The sequence below is a fragment of the Dermacentor albipictus genome, chromosome 2 (genome assembly GCF_038994185.2).
Source record: "Dermacentor albipictus isolate Rhodes 1998 colony chromosome 2, USDA_Dalb.pri_finalv2, whole genome shotgun sequence".
NCBI classification, from domain to species: domain Eukaryota; kingdom Metazoa; phylum Arthropoda; class Arachnida; order Ixodida; family Ixodidae; genus Dermacentor; species Dermacentor albipictus.
This window is the reverse complement of record NC_091822.1, coordinates 61035280-61057688: the sequence shown is the minus strand read 5'-3', so window position 1 is coordinate 61057688 and position 22409 is coordinate 61035280. Positions and strand designations below refer to the sequence as shown.

Here is a 22409-nt window from a genome sequence, read left to right as displayed (position 1 = left end):
TGGGACTGTCATTTCAGCCTCAAACATCGTTTTTTTTTCATCATTGCCTTCAACTCTAACAGGTACCCTCTGTAACCGCTCTGCCGGTCTACCACCTGTATACTGATGGTTCATATACTTCCCACTCTGCTGGCGCTTATTTCATACATTATAGTCTAACTGGTCACATCTCTAAGGTCGGCAAGTTTAAATTCAGTGGTGCCACTTCTTACGCCACTGAAACTGTCGCGTTATAAGAAGCCCTAGCCTACATACGGACTCTGGCTCATACCACCCCTCTGCATATTTACACGGGTTGCCTATCATTGGTCACTGCATTGAACACTTTCACAGCAACCAATACCTATGTCCGGGACATCAAGCAACTCCTTATTTCCATTTCTACCTGGCCACGGGTGTGCCTTTTTCATGTGCCGGCACATCAGGGCGTCGATGGCAATGAGATGGCGGACTTCCTTGCTAATTCCACCGCCTCCACGGTCTTTCTAGGTTTCTCCTTGCCACCCCTTCTTCCGTAAAATCTAAGATGCGTGCCTTTTCATTCGCCCATTGGAATGTTCATTGGACGCGAGAAAACAGTGACACTGCACTTTTTCAATGGATCGAAAACGTTACTCGCATTCCTCCTTCTTTCCAGCCGAAAAGACCCCTTGTTCACCTCATCACCACTCATGGACTCTTCCCTTTTTACTATTTCCGCTTTCATCTTTCATCTCAATGTAATTGCGCACTTGGCACCCCTTGCTCGCACTTGCTACATTATCCCAACGACTGTCCTCTCACTTTTAATATTGCTTATCTCCTTAAAGACAATCACCAGCCTACCGTGACACCTGATCTTTTTCACTCTCTTCTCACCGACCAACGCAAACGGGCACTCCCCGCTCGCCTTATGGCGTCATCTTTTTTTTTTCACTTTTCCTGACCCCTCCTAGTATGATCTTTCCTTCAGCCATACATATTTCGTCATCGTTTTTTTTCATTTTTTAATTATTTATTTATTTTTCTTCGCTCGTTTCATTTTACCTTTCCTCTTCCTCCCAGCTTGCTCTTCGCTTTTTGCCCTATAGTGTCCTCAGTTATGCCAAGTAAGGTGGAGCTCGTCTCCGGGGACACTCTAGACGGAACGCCTGACCTCCCGACTCAGACCCTTTCTTGTTTTCTGTCCATCTCCTGTCTGTCTCCACGTCTGTCTCCTCTCCGAATGCTTATTATACACTCGCCGAAACTGTTTTGATGTCGCTTTTAAGCCTCTCGCAGTTATGCAGTCGCGCGGCGGTCCAGCGGACCCTGCGCTTTGCTTCTGCCGTCCGGCGCATTGTCGGGCCAACCTGAGACCTCTGATCACACGTACAAGATGCGCGCCGCACCACGAGCCTACAGCGCATTTATTACTGCGTTAGTCGACCGGCAGCCACCTACCAAGTGCCACTCTGTCTCCAGCCTCTTGCGGTCAGGTTCACCCGAAGATCTCCTCCTGCTGTCCGGCATCCTGCTGTACCTGCCTCCGCCTCCTCTGGTCCTGCCCTCTCCAGTCGTCCTGATTTTTTCTTCTTTCCTTTTTCTTTTTCTTCTGCTGTCTCTTATTTCCCCCTTTATTTCCCTCTTCCTCCCTTTCTTCTGCTCTGTGCCTTAATAGAATACTGGTCGGAATCGCAAGACGCCACATGCCGTGCCAATGCAGACTTCTATTTCGACGGTAATGCCTGCTCCCTACTTTTGATTTGTATTCATTTTATGTCGGCTTACCTCGGTTTCCTTTTTTTTTTCTTTCTGCAATTGGCTTTTTCTCAAATTACACTTTGGGTTTTTACCTCTCATCATTCATTTTCGATTGGCTTAAACCTCCTATACCTAGGTGGTGCGGGTTTCCGTAATTTTTATTTAGGTTGTTTTTGTAACTTGACGGGCTCAAAAATACCTTGCTTAACAGGTAGAAAACAAGGATTTAGCAATTTTCATTTTACCCTAACGAACACACACGCTTGAATATTTATCTGCATATCGCGCCAAACAAACCCGACAGATGCTGCAAATATAAACTTCGTGAGGAATTTCGTTTTTACTTTTTGCAAAACAATGAAAACAGGCATATAAAGATTTTGAGCGCTTCTAGTCAGATTAAAAGCTTCGCTAAAAAAAGCGAACGTAACCCGATCGTTAGACCATCGGGCTCTAGCGCGGAGGGGGCCAAGATTCCATCCTAGCATAGGACAGTCCATTTCCATTTATGCCCAACACGATACCACCCACCAACCTCAGGTGTGTGGCATGAGCCAAATCATGCTTAGCATTAAAATAGTTGCAGTAACGTTTTCACTGTCAGTTTTCGTGAGACGTCCATTCCTAATAATCGTAAGGAAATTACTGCTGCACAAAGGTACTGCAGTGCAAACCGCGAGAGGTGACTCAAACACGTTCCAAGTCTCGCATGATTTCCGAAGCCCCTGATCATTTACGTAATACATAAACAAATTATCAGTGCTCAATTACACAAAACCAAGCCCTTTCGACGTCGGTTCGCGGAGTTCCCTATGAATTCTCACAAGTGCAGCCCGCCAGCTCGGCGCTGCTATTGTCGAGGTGCTCGACCACATTCCATAAAGAGCTCACCGCGAACGCCCTGCGTCACTGCTGATGTACGTTGTGAGAGTGTCGTCATATCTTTTGTCTTCTGCACCTTCACAATGCCTGCACGGAGCTCGCGCGACACCGGGACCGGTAGAGGCGCCGTACGCGCACTGTGACTGTGAACCACGTGATCAGCGAAAGGGGTATGATTCGAGCAGCCCTGCTTGTGCAACATAGACAGCTAGGGTTGCTTCGCCCGCGCGCCCCGGTCTCGCAGCCATGAGCGTCGACAGCTGGAGCCCGGTGAGTAGCGGAACCGTTGTCACTAAACGTTACCAGGAGGTCGTCGCTACCTTCAGCACTTGCACATCGTAGACAGTGAACAGCTGTTATACCTCGGGCTAAAGTCGTGGCTGCTGTTATGTACCTTGGCAGAGCGCAACATGAGTTTTTAATTGCAGCTATACCCCTGAAACCATGCCAGAGTACGTCTACATTGCCCAAGTAAATACAGTGGACGAAGAGAGAAAGGTAGGGAGTGCTATACAGAAAGTTTCTAGCAAACGAGTATGCTTTGAGTTCTGACTGACTTTTATTCTGCAGAGACAACATGCCTTTTCAAATCATCAGTAAAAAATAGTGCACATTTGGGAGAACTTGCAGAATAGCAACCACATTTTTCTTTCGGAAGGTTCTTTCGAACTGTTTCCGTAAATATTTCTAGATGTTTCTAGAATTCGGGATTAAAACGCATACTCTAAAAAGTTGCCGACAAATACTCGCGCCTTAGAAAGCTTGCCCGATTCCAAGCACTTGTTACGTAATTATATTTAGAACGACAGAAATTCGTCCACGCAGATTTTACGGCAAGACAACATTAGCCAAAATGATATGCCCCCCATTTGAACTAAACTTGGTCTTGCTGGCGTTCATAGTTCCTCCATTGCAGCGGGTTAAATTGTATGCTGTTGTTAAAACACACTTCTAATTCTCCAGAATGTCAGCTTAAGAAATTTGTTACAAAGGCCACAATTACCCCCGAGGCTCTGATTTTTCTTTACGTATCACCTATAATCAACCTTTTTGTATGAATGGGGCTTATCTAGTTCATGGGGGACACCCCGAAAACCTACTACAAACTTCGTATAACACATAAAAGTAGAAAAATATGACGGTACTGTAGATATTTTCAACTCTCCTAGTTATGCCAGAAACGCTTGTTTCGCATACACATTACACTTCAGATCCCCCATTCTCACGACATATAAGCTCGCTGTTGTAGCCTGTTTTAACGACAAATGCATTTCTCAACTTCGGAAAAAAGTGGTTCGGGACCCATTTAAAACAGACCATTATAGAAGTACTGCGCCTCAGAAAAGTACTTACATTCATTTAGTAGATGGGAAGTTATTGGCAGTCAAAGATCGCCGGTAATGCCCATTGCGGTGCTCCCAGTCCTTTCTCAATGCCTTCCACTGCGAAGGTTACGGTATAGGGTGGTGATGCCCACAACACTCCGCCTGCCGAATGTCACTGTGGCGCGCAGTTTAAAGTTGATTTTGGATGTTCACATAGACGTCACTACTTCTAATTTTGGCGCCTACGACGTGCGAAACTCTGAGGCTATCCCTTAACTTACGGTTGAGTTCCCGGTATCTCATCCATTTGCTTTGCTGCAGTATGCTAGATAGCTACGTGCAGCTATTCTTGCACCAAGTGACGTGAACAGTAAATTTCCTTTCGCACGACAATCACACCATTTCCTAAGATCGAACAAACTTCATCTTCATGTTCGTTCGTGCAAATACGTCGGCATCGCGCACATCAGCTAAGCGGTGGATGCCACATTCCGGATTCATGTTTAAAGAATTCCTAAACGTAGTCAACTTCGATCACGATGGAAACTCACCCTCGAGGGTTTTCAACTCGGGAACCAGATGACCTGTTCCTCATATCTTGGCGAGCGATCTGGCCTAGCACGTCACCCACAGTGCCAATCAGAGGACTCCGTTGCCCTCAATGAGCCGCAGGAGCTCAGCGAGAGCGCTCTTCAGGGCACTCTGCGGCGGCCGCGGCAACTACGCTATGCTGCATCCACAGCTACATGCAACGGTAGTGGCTGACCATGTGCATGACAAGGCTATAGGGTGTTCTCTAGCACTCATGTGCTAGAGAGCTAGCCATCGCATTAGTAATCCGCGAAGGCCAACACGCAAGCAAACCACTGACTATCCTCACGGTTTCCCAGCAGGCCTGCCGCAACTTCCTACATGGAAGAATTGGAAGACCTGCTACGCAAGTCCTAGCCCAAATACTCAAGGAGGGCCCTGAGGGCATCACCACTCAAACCATCATCTGGATACCGGGCCACACTGGCATCACGGGCAACCTGCAGGCCGACAGAGCACCTCGAGGATTCGTGCATAGCCGAGCACTCATCACGCCGGCTGCAGAAGACCCGGACCCTGTCGACCTCGAGTATTCGGCCATCGTTAGCTACTACAGAGGGAGTCGCTTGCGATATCCACCACCCCATCGAAATCTAAAGGCAGAGGATGCCGCTGCCTGGCGTAGGCTCCAGACATGCACTTGCACGAACCTACACCTATTACATCGGATACACGCCACCGCCTACAGGGAGGAATGCCCGTGGTGCGGGGCCACACCAACCCATTACGTGGAAGAGCACACTACACAACATAGAACACCCTGACACGAACAGTACGAGGGAGCAATGGGAGGCACTGCTGTCCAGCTCGGCCCTCGACGACCAGCTCAAGCTGATACAGAGAGCTGAGAAGATGGCAAGAGCCAGCGGAGCCCTGGACTGCATCAATAAATATGCAGAGTAACAGGAGGAAAAGCACAATGGTCCGCACACTTTTCTTAGTTGATGTTGGCTATTGGCGAATAAGAACCGCGAATGAGAATCTTCTATATAAAAAAAAATATGGCAGCCTGATAAGAGTGAGGCGAAGGCTTCGGATAAAACGAGTCTTTGAGAAAAATCCGACTTCGCGATCCACTAGCCGACCTCTATGCCTCTACGCACGGCTGAAAACATTGGCTGAGATGTTGACGGCAGCGTATTCTATCGGCAGACTGTGTTTCTTCACCAAGCACTAGGGGAGGCCTAAAAGTGTTTCAGGGCCCTTTTAACACGCTGAATTTGAACTAGGGCTCAGGTACTGTTGTTCAGGAATCTGGAAAACATTGCGGATAACGGCAGTGTGAAACTATGGAAAGTTTGAATAAGTAGTTGAATAAACCTCGAATAAGTCGTTGAGAGTAGTTGAAGTAGTAGTTGAATAAACTTCAAAGACTAAGCATTTATCGCTCGTGACTCGTAATGTGTCGCCTACTTCAACGATATATAAACAATGTGCCTGGCAGAGTTCACCAATGAGACAGGCAAAAATTAACTACGCGCCTCTCATATGGCAATCAAATTGCAAGGAAGCGAGTATTCGGTAAAAACTTTCAATGTACTTATTTACCCAACCAACTTGAAAAATTCGGTACAAGTAACCATTTCTACCCCAATTTGCTCTAAATGTAGAGTTGATATGGTAGGGGTCCTTGGAGGACAGGGGACAAAGTTTGTGAGTACTTCATATAACGCGTTAAAACAGGCCAATAATGAGGGATCAGCAGTCTTCATTTAGTCCCCAATTAACGTGCACACTTCAACATTTCTATGTCAACCCTGGCACTTCCGTTGCCGCAAATACAAACTTCGTGAGGTACCTCCTTTGTCAAGGAAACTATGAAAACAGCCATATAACATGTTCAGTGCTTCTATAGTGGCACAATGAGCTTCGCTGTACAATCAGAACAACTTTCAGCAATAGGCTCACTAGCAAGTATTCTTCAAATACTTTTCTGTTCGTCGCTTGTATTAAACTTTGTAAACAAAAGCAACAATTTCTTCTGAAATGACAAATTTTTAATGACTGGATATAATCATCGCAGATATACGCGGTATGGTATATCTTGAATATATTGCACTTAGAGGTAAGCTTCGGTACACCATGGAAGCAATTTAATGAATTTTCTTCAAAGCATTTGGCGATTGAGGCCGTAGGTTTGTGTAATTTCATTCAATCACGCGGTACTTACGCGAATGCGCTTCTTAGGTAGGAGAACACCGAATGATCGTAAAACTAGATTCGTGAATATTAATCCCGTCTCGAAAAATTAATTCTAAAACATTCTTTTTACGTGCCAGAACCACGATCTCATCACGAGACGTCGTAGTGGGGGACTTAGGAATAATATTCATTACTAGGCGTTCTTTATCGTTCACCTAAATACCTCAATTTAAGTGCAGGAGCGCTATAGTTTTCCGGCCCCATCTAAATGCGGTCGTCGAGGGCAGCATCGAACCATCAAGCAGTGTAACCGGATAGCCGCCAAGCTACCGCACGTGGCAGGTAATTCTGTCTTGAAGACGCGTGGGTTCTTCAGCGTCATGAAGCCACGTGTTGTGGTTTACTATACAGTCATGCCTCTTTAAGTGAGCTTGATCGAGTCCACGTATCTGGCGATATTATTTCACAAAAAACATGGAATGTTGTGTTCTAGGCAGCTATTTCACGGATACTAAATACAAAGAGTCTGCAACACAGACTAAGGGCTACTTCCACTGCCAATTTATAACACATCGCACATGTAGGAGTGCAGGGCGCAGTATATTCTGTGCAAGTGCAATGGTCCGTTGCCGACATGCTTTGCCGTCAAAACATGAAAGCTCGAAATGTAGTTGGGAAACAATAGACAAAAACAAGCTTACCTTTCTAATGATTTATAATGGCAACGCACAAAGCCTACGTGCTGAGCGGCTGAAATGCGGCTTCTTAGCGATCACCCAGCCCTCACCGATGGTGCACAAAGCGTCGGCCGCGATGCTGTTTGAGTATCGCAGTTCAGCCGCAACAGCAACAGTTAAATAAGATAAAACACACTGCTGAATGCAAAAGTTTACTTATTTTGCGGCTTTTCTTTTCCGCGTCTGGGCAAACGCGCAACTGTCGCACGTGAAGCCGCGTCGATTCAGCGTCTGTTCTAAGCAACCAAAAGCACTGTCAAACGCTGGCGGACTACTTCGCGCCGTAACACATGTGCAGCAGCGACACGCCCGTAGCTTTCCCTTCGTTGTCACAGAAAGTTGTCCGTGAGTATATAGCTTACATTGACTACGAGAAAGCGTTTGATTCAGTCGAAACATCAGCAGTCATGCAAGCATAACGGAATCAGAGTGTAGACGAGTCATAGGTAAAAATACTGAAAGATATTGACACGTGTACTTGTCTTTATCGGGCGACATGTTTTGCCGAATAACAAATGTTGTTGCACAGCGCGGGACGCGCCCGCATGTATCCGAAGTTGCTGGAAAGTTATCGACGCTTCTATCCGCTGTCTGCTGTCGCCGAACCTTGTGTTATCTGATTTCATCGCTTGACAAGAATGGTGTCGAACTTTGTATAGTCTGGAACATTCGATGACTACTGTATAAAAGCCGACGCGCTTGACCCGCTGATAAGATTTTCGACGATCGCCGACTGTGTTCGCCGCTATCGTTGCGCTTTAAGTGTAGCCTGTTTTGTGGGCACAGGTTCGCCCAATAAAAGCTAGTTTTGTCTTTCACAGTACTGCTACTGTGTTCTTTAACGTCACTACCACGTGACATCTGATGGAGGTGCGGGGTATACGTCTTTCCTCGTGATTTTGTTCAGTCGACGATAATCGACGCAGAAACGTAGGGTTCCGTCCTTTTTCTTCACTAAAACAACTGGAGACGCCCACGTGCTTTTCGACGGCTGGATGATGTCGCGCAGCATTTCGTCGACTTGTTATCTTATAGCTTCGCGTTCTCGCGTCGAAACTCGGTAAGGGCTCTGGCGGAGTGGTCGAGCGCACTCTTCGATTATTATGCGATGCTTTGCGACTGGTGTCTGTCGAATCTTCGATGACGTCGAAAAGCAGTCATTGTATCGTCGAAGCAGACTTCTGAGCTGTTGCCGCTTAATCACGGGCAGACTTGGATTTATGTCGAAGTCTGGCTTGGGAACTACGGTCGTCGGGGTGGATGCGACGGAATCCGAGAGGACAAACGCATTGCTCGCTTCCAGAATTTCCTCGATGTATGCGATCGTCATGCCCTTGTTGACGTGCTTGAACTCCTGGCTCAAGTTTGTCAGCAACACTTCAGTTTTCCCTCCATGCAGTCGAGCGATCCCTCTTGCGACGCAAATTTCACGGCCTAGCAGTAGACGTTGGTCGCCTTCAATGACACCTTCTACGTCAGCGGGTATTTCGGTGCCGACCTAAGTAACAATGCTGGAGCGAGGCGGGAGGCTCACTTGATCTTCGAGCACACTCAAGGCATGGTGACTACGAGGGCTCTCCGGCGGTATCGCTTTACCTTCCGACAGCGTTATTGACTTCGACTTAAATCCAAGTCTCCCCGTGATTAAGCGGCAACAGCTCAGAAGTCTCCTTCGACGATACAAAGACTGCTTTTCGACATCATCGAAGATTCGACAGACACCAGTCGCAAAGCATCGCCCCCATTGACCCACCGCCGCAGGATGACGAGGATGACGACGCCTTCCTTGGAATAATAAGCGCGGAAGACTTCGCCGAACAGCAACGAGGAGACCCGGAGCTAAAAGCCCTAGTCGAGTATTTGGAAGGGCACACCGACGTTGCCCCTAGGGCATTTAAGCGTGCATTGTCTTCGTTCACGCTACAAAACAACCTGCTCGTGAAGAAGAACCTCTCACCAGTCCGCGCCAGCTACCTTCTTGTTGTACCGTCAGCGCTGCGTCCAGAAATACTGCACGCCCTACACGACGATCCAACCGCTGGGCACCTCGGATTCTCCCGGACGGACGCTGTCGAGAATACAGGAAAGGTATTATTACTGGCCGCGTCTGACCGCCGACGTCGCCCATTACGTCAAGACATGCCGAGAGTGTCAGCGACGCAAGACACCACCGACAAGGCCAGCAGGATTACTACAGCCGATCGAACCTCCTCAACGACCATTCCAGCAGATTGGGATGGATTTGTTGGGGCCGTTTCCGATGTCAACATCCGGGAATTAGTGGATCGTCGTGGCGACGGACTATCTCACCCGCTTTCCTGAAACTAAAGCTCTACCAAAAGGCAGCGCAGCCGAAGTGACGAAATTTTTCGTCGAGAACATCCTGCTGCGACATGGTGCCCCAGAAGTCCTCATCACCGACATAGGAACGGCCTTTACAGCGGAGCTCACCCAGGCCATTCTGCAATACGGTCAGACAAGGCACAGGAGGACAACTGCCTACCACCCACAGACGAATGGTCTTACGGAGCGGCTGAATAAGACCCTCGCCGACATGCTTGCAATGTACGTCGACGTCGAACCGTCGACGTCGAAGACCTGGGATGCCGTCCTGCCGTACGTAACATTCGCTTACAACACGGCAGTGCAAGAAACAACACAGATCACGCCGTTCAAGTTGGTCTACGGCAGGAACCCGACGACGACGCTCGACGCCATGCTGCCACACGTTACTGACGAGGAGAACCTTGACGTCGCTACCTACCTCCAGCGCGCCGAAGAAGCCCGGCAGCTCACCCGCCTGCGGATCAAAAACCAGCAGCGTACCGACAGCCGACACTACAACCTCCGACGACGCTTCGTCGAGTACCAGCCCGGCGACCGTGTTTGGATATGGACCCCGATACGCCGACGAGGGCTGAGTGAGAAACTATTGCGACGCTATTTCGGACCCTACAAAGTCATCCGACGTATTGGCGCACTGGACTATGAGGTCGTGCCTGACGGCATTTCGCATTCACAGGGCCGTCGCGCACGACCTGAAGTGGTCCACGTGATGCGTCTTAAACCGTGTTACGGACGCTAACGAATTTTCCTTATTTTGTTTTTGTTTTTTTCTTTGCTACGAGTGCTTATTTGTTACTTTCGTTTGTTTGCAGCATCAGGTCGATGCTTTTTAAGAGGGGGGTATTGACACGTGTACTTGTCTTTTTCGGGCGACACGTTTTGCCGACTAACAAATGTTATTGCACAGCGCGGGACGCGCCTGCATCTATCCGAAGTTGCTCGAAAGTTATCGATGCTTCTATCCGCTGTCTGTTGTCGTCGAACCTTGTGTTATCTGATTTCATCGCTTGACACGAATGGTGTCGAACTTTGTAGAAGGCATGCGGGTCCCAACGATTAGTCTGGAACATTCGATGACTACTGTATAAAAGCCGACGCGCTTGACCCGCTGATCAGATTTTCGACGATCGCCGACTGTGTTCGCCGCTATCGTTGCGCTTTAAGTGTAGCCTGTTTTGTAGGCCCAGGTTCGCCCAATAAAAGCCAGTTTTGTTTTTCACAGTACTGCTACTGTGTTCTTTAACGTCACTACCACGTGACAATATCTATAGCGGCTCCACAGCCACCGCAGTCCTGCATAAAGAAAGCAAAATCCGAATAATGAAGGGCGTCAGGCAGGGAGATACGATCTCTCCAATGCTTTTCACAGCGTGTTTACAGGATGTATTCAGAGAGATGGATTGGGAAGAATTGGGGATAAGAGTTAATGGAGAATACCTTAGTAACTTGTGATTATGTGATGATATGCCTTGCTTAGTAACTCAGGGGGCCAATTGCAATGCATGCTCACTGACCTGGAGAGGCAAAGCATAAGGGTGGGTCTAAAAATTTATCTGCAAGAAACTAAAGTAACGTTGAACAGTCTCGGAAGAGAACAACAGTTTACTATAGGTAGCGAGGCACTGGAAGTGGTAAGGGAATAGATCTACTTTGGGCAGGTACACTATTAGCCAAGTCCTGGCTAGAATCCCCGCATGCAGGCAGGAAATCAGATCAAATTACGGCCGCTGATATGCCGCTCGCTAGGCGGCTTCACTGGCGGCCCCCCAGCGACAGCGGCCCATTTTCAAGAGGCTCAAGTTTCAGGCGGCCCTATTCCAAGCGGCCTTCAGAATAGGCGTGAGCAAAGTTATACAGGATTTTAAGTCAAATTTTTCCTTGCTATTTGCGGCCTAACATGAGGCTTGACTGCTCTGAAGGCGGCCTTATGCGTATACGGATCGCACGCCAGTGCGGAAAAAAGAATAGTGAATTAACACTTAATCCTCAATTATCTTGGCAAGTTTTGCAATCAGGAGTCACATAACCTAATTAGAACACAATCAACAAGTTATGAAGAATTCACAACACTCTATACAAATCACGTGGATTCTAAACCGCGTACACTCGCATTCATACAATTCAAAGCACACATCGTAACGATTACACCACTGTGCCACTACGCCCACTGGGGTTATTTTAGCGGTTATACACCTACGAAACTTATTTGAGGAATCGGCGGTGGTGGCTGGCGTTTCTCTGCAGTGCACTGTGCTGTTGGGTATCGGAATATGTTTGCGTTTGCATCATTTCCATTCCCTGCTACGACTAACAAAGGAAGACAACGTAGACGACAACATGTGAACTATTCTTCCCGGCTTTTCGTCACCGCAGGAAAATAACAAATGTGCCGTTCTGCTCGCGATCGAGTGCTTCTCCACTCCATGCATTGTATGTTCTCCGGAAATACGTGTATAAAAAGTATCGCGCGAACCATTCACGAATGTGAACAGGTGCACGAAACTTTCGGAGCATGGGGGGTTAACTATGTTCTCCCCGTTTCCTCTCTGTGTCAGTGGAACAGTGCGCTGCCCCGAATTGTGCACGCTTACCCCCGTATTCAGAAATGCATCTTGAAGCCCATGCTTGACGTAATCTAAATGACGCAGGTCATGAACTCACCAAAAGAAACGCAATGAGCGTCTTGGGTTGGTTCTCACCAGGCGTCATTTATATCAAGTCAAGCATGAGCTTCAAATTAAGATCCATTTCTGAATACGGGGGTTAGTCATCTGCTTTTCACGGAAAATGTCGCAGAAATTCCCAACAAAACCAGGCACATTTGTAAACATAACTAGGCAATACGGAGCTCCATAGAAAAAAAGTGGTATTAAAGGCTTTCAGTATTTTTATTTACTCCAAAATGGTTGCGCTGTTGTGGCTTCAATGTGCAGATATAGTGCAGCGTTAGTTAAAAAGTATGAATTTCCGAATTCCTTGCCAAAATAAGCTTGTAAAATTAGGTGCTAGAATCCAGGTCGTGTAGAAATTATGAGAACAAAGAAAAACTGCGCAAAAAAGAACAAGACAGAGAAAGAACCAGTTGCAGTTTTTCTTACCAGTTGCAGTTTTTCTTAACCAGTTGCGCAGTTTTTCTTTGTTCTCATAATGTCATACCAACTAGCCCCTCACCGTACGCTTCTAGACTTCGTGTAGCAATCATTGAAAAACGTTTATTTCTAAAATACCATTTTCAAGGCATTGAAAACTCCTGAATTTTTAGAAGTATTGGGATGTCCTTAAATTTGTACACTTTGCTAGACTTAGCAGACATTGGAAAGCGTTTTTTTTTTCCTTCTGTGACTCTCTCGTATGTCACAGAGAATTGTCTGTGGAGGTAATAGAAGGAAAGCGGCATCTTTGAAGTTGAAATTACAAAGGAGCCGCGAATACCAGTTTTAGGCACATGGAACCGGTAACAAATGTAGTTGGAGGAGAATCAGGAAGCTCAACAGTTGAGGCGTTCGAAGAGGAGCTGTAAAGAGTAAATCGAGAGCTACAGACACAATAAAAAGGAATTAGAAATGACTATTGCTTATTTGATGGTGAAAAGCAGAGGCAACAAATGACATCACATACACTGTCAAATCAAGCAGTATTCAAAAACTGCATATGTTGCAGGTCCAAGGAGTTAATTATGCTATTGCAGAGAAACTTCGAGCGCTTTCTTGAAATGCCTCTTTGTGTGTGCGTTAGGGCACTGTGTGCTTTTAGTGATGGGCGGTGAAAGGCAAATTAACCGTCTTTCAAATTCTTGAAATCAGTGAAATGCGATTTCTTTTGTTTTCTTTTGTTTGCATTAAAATTAACGATGTCGTCGTTGAACAAGTTATTGTCTCGCCAAGCTACTAAACACATCGCATGAGGTCCTTGAAGTTACTATGTCAGGGCCTCGAAAGTCCTTGAAAACCCTTGAATTTATTGCTTCAATATTGCTAGGGACCCTGTAGAACAACTGTCATGGAGTAAAAACCTTGGCTGAACAGGGACTTATACGCAGAGCACATGAAGACTAGAAATGAAATAGTAGGCATGGAGGTCCCTGAAATAAATGTGCCACATCTGCTCGTCTACTTTTTGTTGCTGCACTGACTGTCGCATTTTTAATAGAAGTGCACTTTCTGTTCTACTCCAATAAACGCAACATTACCAACTCCAGTGTGGGCAGTCCTTGAGCCAGCGCAGAACTTTTTCTGTACATCCCAGTCAGCTCTGTCATTTTTCCAGCATTCTAGTACAAGATTTCTTTTACTGGTTTAGCAGAATATGCGCAGTGTACTCTTAAATTAGTTGTTTATTTGTATGCACAAGTTCAGGTCCTCAGTTTGGTTGCATGACAAATTGCCATACCTCAACTGATACAACATCATTACAGTTTAATAAAATCCAAACAGTAATAATCATCACAATATAATTACTTGCATTTCTTTTGGTACGTATACAGCCCATGTCTTGGCACTGTATAAATTCAACTATACATCGCAAGTACTGTGTCCTGACCACTATTATTCACAAGTGTAAAACCATCACAGCAATTCTTCAACAAATATCACAGTGATTAGTGACATACACTTTGTAACTGCTTTACATGAGCATAATGTATACAAATGGTCCCTGTGTGCCTACACATGACTGGTGCCACCCGAGCAACATTACTCACAGGTCTAAAACCAACAAAGCAGTTCTTTAAAAAAATATCACAGCGCTTAGTGACGTACATGGTGCAACTCCCTTGTAAAAGGTTAATACAAACACGTGAGCACACAGAAAGCTAGCGGTGGGCCTACATGGAAATACCACCGCCTCAGTACTAATTCACAAGTGTAAAACGAACCAAGCGGTTCTTTAAAGAATATCACAGTGCTCAGTAACACACATTTTGTAACTGGCTTATACAAGCTTTATACAAACATGAGAACATACACAAAGCTAGCGGTGCACCTACATAGAAGTGCGGCCATCTGAACACTATTATTTGCAGGTGTAAGCTCAATAGAACAGTTCGTTATTGTGATGTACATTTTGTAACTACCTTAAACAAGCTTATTGCAAGCATAAGAATGCGGGAAAAAATAAATTATAAACTTGCTCTATGCATACACAAACAGATCAACTCAACTGGTAAAAACCGCTTTGAAGAAACATGTGACTGTGGCGAAGCACAGTGCTGTGTCAGTTGAAACTGCCATCCACAAAAGTATTGAGCAATGCCTAAACTACATGCAACAAACAGATAAGAGACTTCGTCTAACGTACCTATTTTCATTCAAATCTTTTTTAATATAGGGCTCTCCTACAGATAAAGCATCTGATCAAGCTGACCTGATTTTACACTTGCTACATGCATACAGTGCACTCAGATATAACTAACTGGTAATAATAATTATGAAAGGCGTTTAAAGACTTGATGGTGTGATGAACATGCATGACTAGAAAAGTCTTGTCCCCTCGTACTTGTTAAAAGGTGTAAGTACGACACGTGCTCTTTTTTTCTCACTTTTTGCATTAATGAACATCCGGGAACCTCGAAACCACAAAAAAAAAGATACTGCTGTGTTAATAGATTTATGAATACTTTTTGTGAGAGCTTTTTTTACAGACAATTGCGGTCTCGTTTCTGGAGGTTGAGCTGTATCATGCAAAATAACATGGAAAGTAGTAACATGAGAGCATGACACTGTCGTAATGTTCCTTTCAGTTTACTCTCTTGCCATATAAGTCGCTGATCACTGTGGCCAGTAATGCAGCAGCAGTGTCTGTGTGATTTTCATCACACTTCTTCCTATGCCATCTGCACATCTAATGCTTCAGTTCTTGTCTAATAACTGTCATCTTTAAAACTGAATTCTAGCTTGACACCTTTGTAGGAAGCTGTCTTTGAATAAATCAATGATATACCTCAAATTTTAAAAGAAAATGCTTACCTACATCGTTCAATGCTTCAACACCATGAAAAAATGACTAAGAATGTCACAAATGTTCCATCCATCACCATTATAGCTTGTGCAAAATTTTCGGTAGCTTGCTGTTTGCCCAGCAGTGAGTAATTTTTTTTCTCTTGAGCACGACACTCTGAACTAGTCCCAGAGTTTGTCCAAATGTAGAGGGATATGTCAGGTCTTGTATGTAATACACCGTGAGGCACAAAAGGAGAGCCTTTGTCAACGACGAATCCTGGAGCTCAATAATCTCATCTGGTTTCCCGCAATAGAGTGCTTTTGTAGACAATCACCAAAAACACCTGGACCAGGAACTGCTGCATGTTTGTCAGAAAAGTCTTCCTGAAATAGATATCAAATGAGCATGGAGCATATTCTACACCCATGAAACTTGTGACTTTATTATACACTGAGCCACAACTTTATTTACTGGACATTTGTTTGAGTGAACAGCCATTAGAATTTCATTGACATGTTCTGTATGTCCTGGTAAGCCATGCATTTGGGTGCAATACATGTAAAATGTGTTTCAAAAAACTTGTTCCAATGCGATTCGAGGTATATACATGTGGTTGCAAAATTACTTCAGCAATGGCTGGAGGCACGGCAGGAGTTGGCTTTGCAACTGGAAGAGTAGGTAACCACACGGAAATCTTTCTAACCATAACAGACACATCTGAACATTGTCCAATTATAGGAGCCAATCATGCAAGCAGCAAATCTATATTCATTTTAATATTAGCAAGAAAATGATGGTAATTCCTATGGTGTGATGACGTTTGCCTTATTTCACACGCAAAACCTAAACTAAGGTGCACTGGCTGCGCCCTTTTGCAATGCCAAGCGCAACGTCACTGCTGCACTTGCCTTCTCAGGCAAGGAGGAGCAGTATTGTTATCGTCAAGTGCTGACCTTCCTTGTTTTGTTGCTGTGTCTGTTGCACTTGACAAAATAGCTTGCACATCCTCATCCAGAAATGGAAGGAAAACCAGTTGCACAAGGCATTACTAAAGAGTGCATCAACACGTTCTGGTAATCACTCACTATGACATCACTGTGACACTTCAGTTCCTGTTTTTCATGTAAAATTAGCCAGACTGCATCGCTCCATACAAATGAGTAGCAGCAGCTACTATAATCCTAAAACGGGCATGAATTTTTTTTCTAAATAGCATCCAATCTTGCTTCATTGTGGCTGTGCTCTGAATAAAATGTCGTAGTTTACTTTGATGTTCTGTGTACTACCCCACCCAGGCCCATTTTCTCATACCTGTGGCTGTTACAAAAATGCATAAGTAGCTCATCTTCTGCATACTATAAGATCTTCGAACACATCTTCTGAAGCATGCTTGCAAGTTAGGGTTGCCACCTGCAACAGTTTCGACCGGTCTGGCCAGTTTTTTGATAGCGAGCCGGTTGCTGGTTGGCACATAAGACCGGCCGTCACTGACTGGTTTTTCGGCCAACACATTCTTTCTGTATGTGATGTAACTGGTCTGGTAGAGTCAGACACAAAGAAGAGCTTTTTATGGGCTAAGCATGTGCAATTACTTTCAGTGCAGCACATTACTTCAGAGCAATAACCAAAACCTCAGTCGGCCTTAGTGCAACATTCGCTGGTATTTTTATGCTAACCAGCCTAGTAGTTGGTTAGCTCACCGTTGTGTTTTTGTAAACATATATGGTATGCTGATTTGTCATTTTTCCAGCGTAAATTTAACCTTTTGTATAAATACCCCTACCCCCCCCCCCCCATTTCGAAGGGCCAGTTTTTTTTTCCGGCAAAGGTTGTAACCCCATTTGCAAGTTCAGGATGCAAAAAAATGTGAATAACAGGAAACTGAAAGCCTTACCACCGTTATCAGTGCATGTTTGGCATGTTTACCCCTCAGCTAGTCATCAATACCTGGAAAGTCCTTTTCACGATCACACATTTTGGACACAAGCTCCTTTGCCAGGTGTAGCCGCTCCAACATTTTTGCCATTTTATCCTTGAATCGAAGCTCTGCCTCCACAGTGATCTGAAAGCATAAAACAATAGATTTCACAAAAGCATCAACAGTATTGACGATACGATTAACTGTTGACGCTATGAGGCATACACACTGTCTGTATTCACCCCATGGGTTGACCAACAAAATAAGTTTGAAGCTCACTCGCAAAACATATTTATAGTGCTCACTCAGACTCATGCTCTGCGAATCCTACTCGCCCGACCCCACTTGAACACACTCACCAACATTTTAGGAAGCCAAGCTTACTCAACCTTGTAATTCAGTTTAAATCTAAATCAGCCTGCTAGGAAGCGTGAGGCAGTTTGGTGGTGCCTGGCACAATGAAAATTAGCATTCTCCAACGAAATGGGAGACACTACCGCCCTCACCAAGCGTATGCGAGGGTTTCACAGATGGCCACTATGAGGTGCATTCCTGCAACTTCAGTAAGAGTGACTGAGGCACCCCCGTTGAGATCTCCGATCGCACTCTCACACCACCATCAACAAAATGTCACTTGCCACCACTAAATTAGCGATTCTATTCCCCACAACCCCCTTGCGACTAACTGATGCAGCTCATGGGATTCATATCACGAGATAGTCACTTTCAAGAGGACTTCCGTTTGCTGTTATATAAGAATAAGGCGTATGTTTCTACAGATTGTACAGGTAGGTCACTCATGGATACTGATGCATATATATTTCTCCAGCATCAGTTATTAATAAGATTTGTATTTATGGAATTCGCCCCTTACAAAAAAGCAAAACAAAGTGAGAGAGCCTCTGTAGCTGAGCCTTAGCTTGATACTTACAATGTTCTCATTTAGGAAGTAGCATGGCAAGCGAGTTGGAGGGTTCATTTTTCATTCGTTTAGTAAGGCTCGTAGCAACACAATGAGCATCTGCTTGTCAAAAGGGCTAGCTTGTCCAACGGCCACTTGAACCGCATGGAGAGTAAAAAAAACCTGAATTCAGCTGTGTAACCAACCCCCATCAAAAAGATGCTAGACAGTTTAGAACGCCGAACAGGTGGCGTGTTAATTGTTAAATAAAATACACTGAGCTTGCCCAATTTGCCTCTTTTTGAACCAATGAGGTTGGCAAGTTCTTTTTCATCATGATTCAGGTTGAGAACATTTTCTTTGTATGTTAAAAACTGGATGTCAGTGAAACCTTGTTCCATCCCAGAAGTCACCACTAAGTACATAGTCATTCTGCATTCTGCAGGGCTTCCTTACATATTAAACAATGTTTGGGTGCCTTAGCACATTTTGAAGGAGGTCTGCTAACTTCTAAGCCTTTACATTCCCTGTGAGCTTTAGCAGAGTTGGCGGCTCATAAATACCCAAATTTCAATAGTGTTGCTTTCTCAGGTGGTTTCTTTTGATTTGCTCAATATAAGTTGGCACTTCAGCTGCATCAAACTTCCTTTTTACCTCAACATCAACAACAATCTTATGACACCTGTGTTGTCCTTCTAGTTGCCTACAAAGACCAGTTAATCTAGCAACAACACTGACAGTCTCTACTATCTTCTATTGGGGGAGAGGCGTGTCCCACCATGCGTTCCACATTGTTGTCGCTATGTCGGCTGGCCGGGGAATTCAACGATTGTAATATTTTTGCATATTTTAAAGTGCAGCTTTTGCTGTGATATAGCACCAAAAGTAGTCTTGCACTTTCTGCACAAGAACATTCACTCACAGCCGTGGTGAAAAGCTTTTGCATGTTGAGCAAATTAGTTGTGTATACTACAAAAAAACTCGCAGTGATAGCACACATGTTGCCCTACCAGGCCTGGCGCGGTTCCTGCTGACACTGCTGCTGATGCTGACGCGCTGCTGCTTGCCTCGTACACAGTTGTAGCTGCAGTAGACACGACAGTCTCTGTATCTATTGCTGCCGTCTCACCTGTCATGATAACGTCAGGTGGTATCGGACTCACTTCTGCAACAGAGATGTCGTTTGCCCCTTGAGGGCTCTCGTCATCAGGGCCAATAATTTCGTAGGCATTTTGTCGTGCATCGAAGAACCAGTGATAACAGCCTGAATTAATAAACAAAGCCCTAAAAAATACGGACATGGAAACCTAACCACAAGCATTGTACATCAGTGACCAGGCTTAATGAATAATACTTGCAGCAGGAGTTACACAATTGTGTGTGCACATTACAGTAAAGCCTCATTAGAAGAGATACTCAAGAGGCACGGGAAACATGTCTCTTGAAACCAAAAACTTCAAATCACTGAGGAGCCAGACGAGATCGCTTTATTATGAATCATCAATAAAGTATGTTTAGATATATCTCAAGGAATAATTGCTTAGGGTGCCTTAAAGAACCCCTAAACCACCTCTCGATATTTTTTGAACATTTCAAGTAAACACACGCAACGAAATCAGAATGCCGTCATAATCGACGATGTCAAACGCCGCAGTGCTAGGCACTGCGGGAGCGCCACGAAATGAAGAAAACGACCCCTTGCGCCTCTCCGGACTTATCCTGCACCCCTAAGTTCATCCTGAAATTACCGAGCTGTCTCTGATGATGTCCCCAGTTTCTGGTGCTGTCGATTGGTTGAAAGAGTGTGTACGACTGCCGGCAAGGTCTGCAAGCAATTACACGCACTGCCTCTTCCTCGTCGCGTTGCTCCGCGATGCCATTGTGGGCAGCCAATAGGGGCAAAGAACAGAAACGCCGACAGAAAGATCTCCCTATGAGGCTAGTCAACACAGCAAGTCACTATACGGTTCCATTGTATTGGCGAGGTCATTATCGGCACCCCTGGCAGGACGATGGGCCGGCACGGCAGCAACAGAGCTCATTGGTGGTAGCCTGTCACGTAACATTTGGAAGTGTACTAGGCGAAGAAAAGATGGTACCATCCAGATGGCGCGTACCAGGTGAAAGAAAGAGTGAAATGAGCGAGGACTTCTTTTCGATTATAAAACACACGTGACTCCACTATTATTGCACCGTTTCGAAAAATTCTCGTGGCCACGTGTTCGTTGCCTTAACATCTACAACTGCAACACCGCAACTAAATTTCAGCCTCGGTGGTTTAGGGGCCCTTTAAAGAAGACATTCACAGCTTTTTAGCGACTGTAGATTATGTTAGCTTCCTTCCTAACCTCTGGAAGTTAAACACTTCACTTTGCAAACCTTTTTGCTCGCAGTACCTTTGAGGTGCTTATAGACGCTCGTCAGCTTCAACTGCCGACACTTCCTGCCCTGCACTGTCCTCGTTGCCCTCCTTTTCTAGTTCACGCTTAAGGAGACATGCGCGATTGACTTGTGTGAAGATTGCGTGATCTTTAAGCTCTTCGGAGCACACAAGCTGCACGAACTGAATGTGTCTGGGTTGTGTCCCTTCGAAATAGTGAAGAATAGTTAAAAATCATCCTTAGTAACAAAGGTGTCTTTTCTATACAGTGTTGTTAACGTGGCAGGCACCTAAAAACTAACCAAACCATTTTCAAATGTCTCTTGCAACCAAGTGTCTCTTGCAACGGGATTCCACTGTACTGAATATTTTTCATCTATGGATCATCTGCATGTACATATAGTCACAAAGACATGTTGCGTGGAATGGCGAATCAGGAAACAGTTCGTACTCTTACTTTTTGCCCCTAACATAAGCAGCTGATAATAATACGATAAAAAAGCAGGCTTAGAGGCTAGCATGGAACATAATCCTTCAGCTCTAAACAGTTTTTTGGGCCCACATCACTCCCTCATCCGACATAAGGAAACAACTTGATTGCTGCACGACGCTTCTCATGCTTTTTGGCATGATTGCTTTCTTTTTAACTCCACTCTTTTTTTCTGACTTTTTCGCATTTACCTTTCCCTTGTCTAAAATAGCACACCCGAAGTATCAAATTTGTTGAATTAACGTATGCATCAAATCTGTTAACATGTGTGCTTCTCCTTGGTCAGTGTTGTATTTTTGTGCTGTACAAAGCAATTTAAGATGAAGGATGGAACGTCCCTGCCTTTCGTTTTTTTGTATGTCTGTGTATATTAGATATATATATATATGTGTGTGTGTGTGTGTGTGTGTGTGTGTTTGTGTGTGTGTGTGCGCGAGCGTGTGTGTGTGTGTGTGTGCGTGTGTGTGTGTGTGTGTGTGTGTGCGCGCGCGTGTGTATGTGTGTGTGTGTGTGTGTGTGTGTGTGTGTGTGTGTGTGTGTGTGTGTGTGTGTGTGTGTGTGTGTGTGTGTGTCATGTTTTGAAATATATGGACATTTAGGAGTGCCTGCATGCTCTTCTCCCCTGCTCGAGTGACGAAAAGGAGAGGTATTCTATGTATCATAGTAAAACATTGAAAGGTTTTCTATATACCCACTACATCACATATCATGTGGATATGTCACAATACAGAGTAGCAGTGGTCCGTAATACTAGCCCGTCCTAACATAAATATAAATTAGCACATACCGACATGCTGTGAAACAGCTGTTGCAACGCCGCTGGTGCTGGCAATTTCCGCAGCACTGCAGTGGTACAGCCGAGTGCCACCTGCATAGTGATAAATGCATATGCATGTTAGCAACTCAGTAGTTGTTAACGTTTTCATAAGCTGTACAATGCAAAATAATGTTCTCTAGAACAAATGAGCATAATTAGAACACCATTTTAACACTAACATGTTTAATTGACCCCAATCTCCCACTCACTGAGGGATAATA

The 22409-nt window shown here is 45.1% G+C and overlaps 1 protein-coding gene across 1 annotated transcript in view; it reads left to right on the top strand.

The window, feature by feature from the left end:
• Positions 1–2850: 2850 nt before the first annotated feature.
• Positions 2851–22409, top strand: part of LOC135909056 (monocarboxylate transporter 9-like) — a 68500-nt gene continuing 48941 nt past the window's right edge. The window contains exons 1-2 of the mRNA XM_065440906.2: positions 2851–2874; positions 4823–5062. Coding sequence (XP_065296978.2) covers positions 2851–2874; positions 4823–5062 — 264 coding nt within the window. The remainder of the gene's footprint in view (positions 2875–4822; positions 5063–22409) is intronic.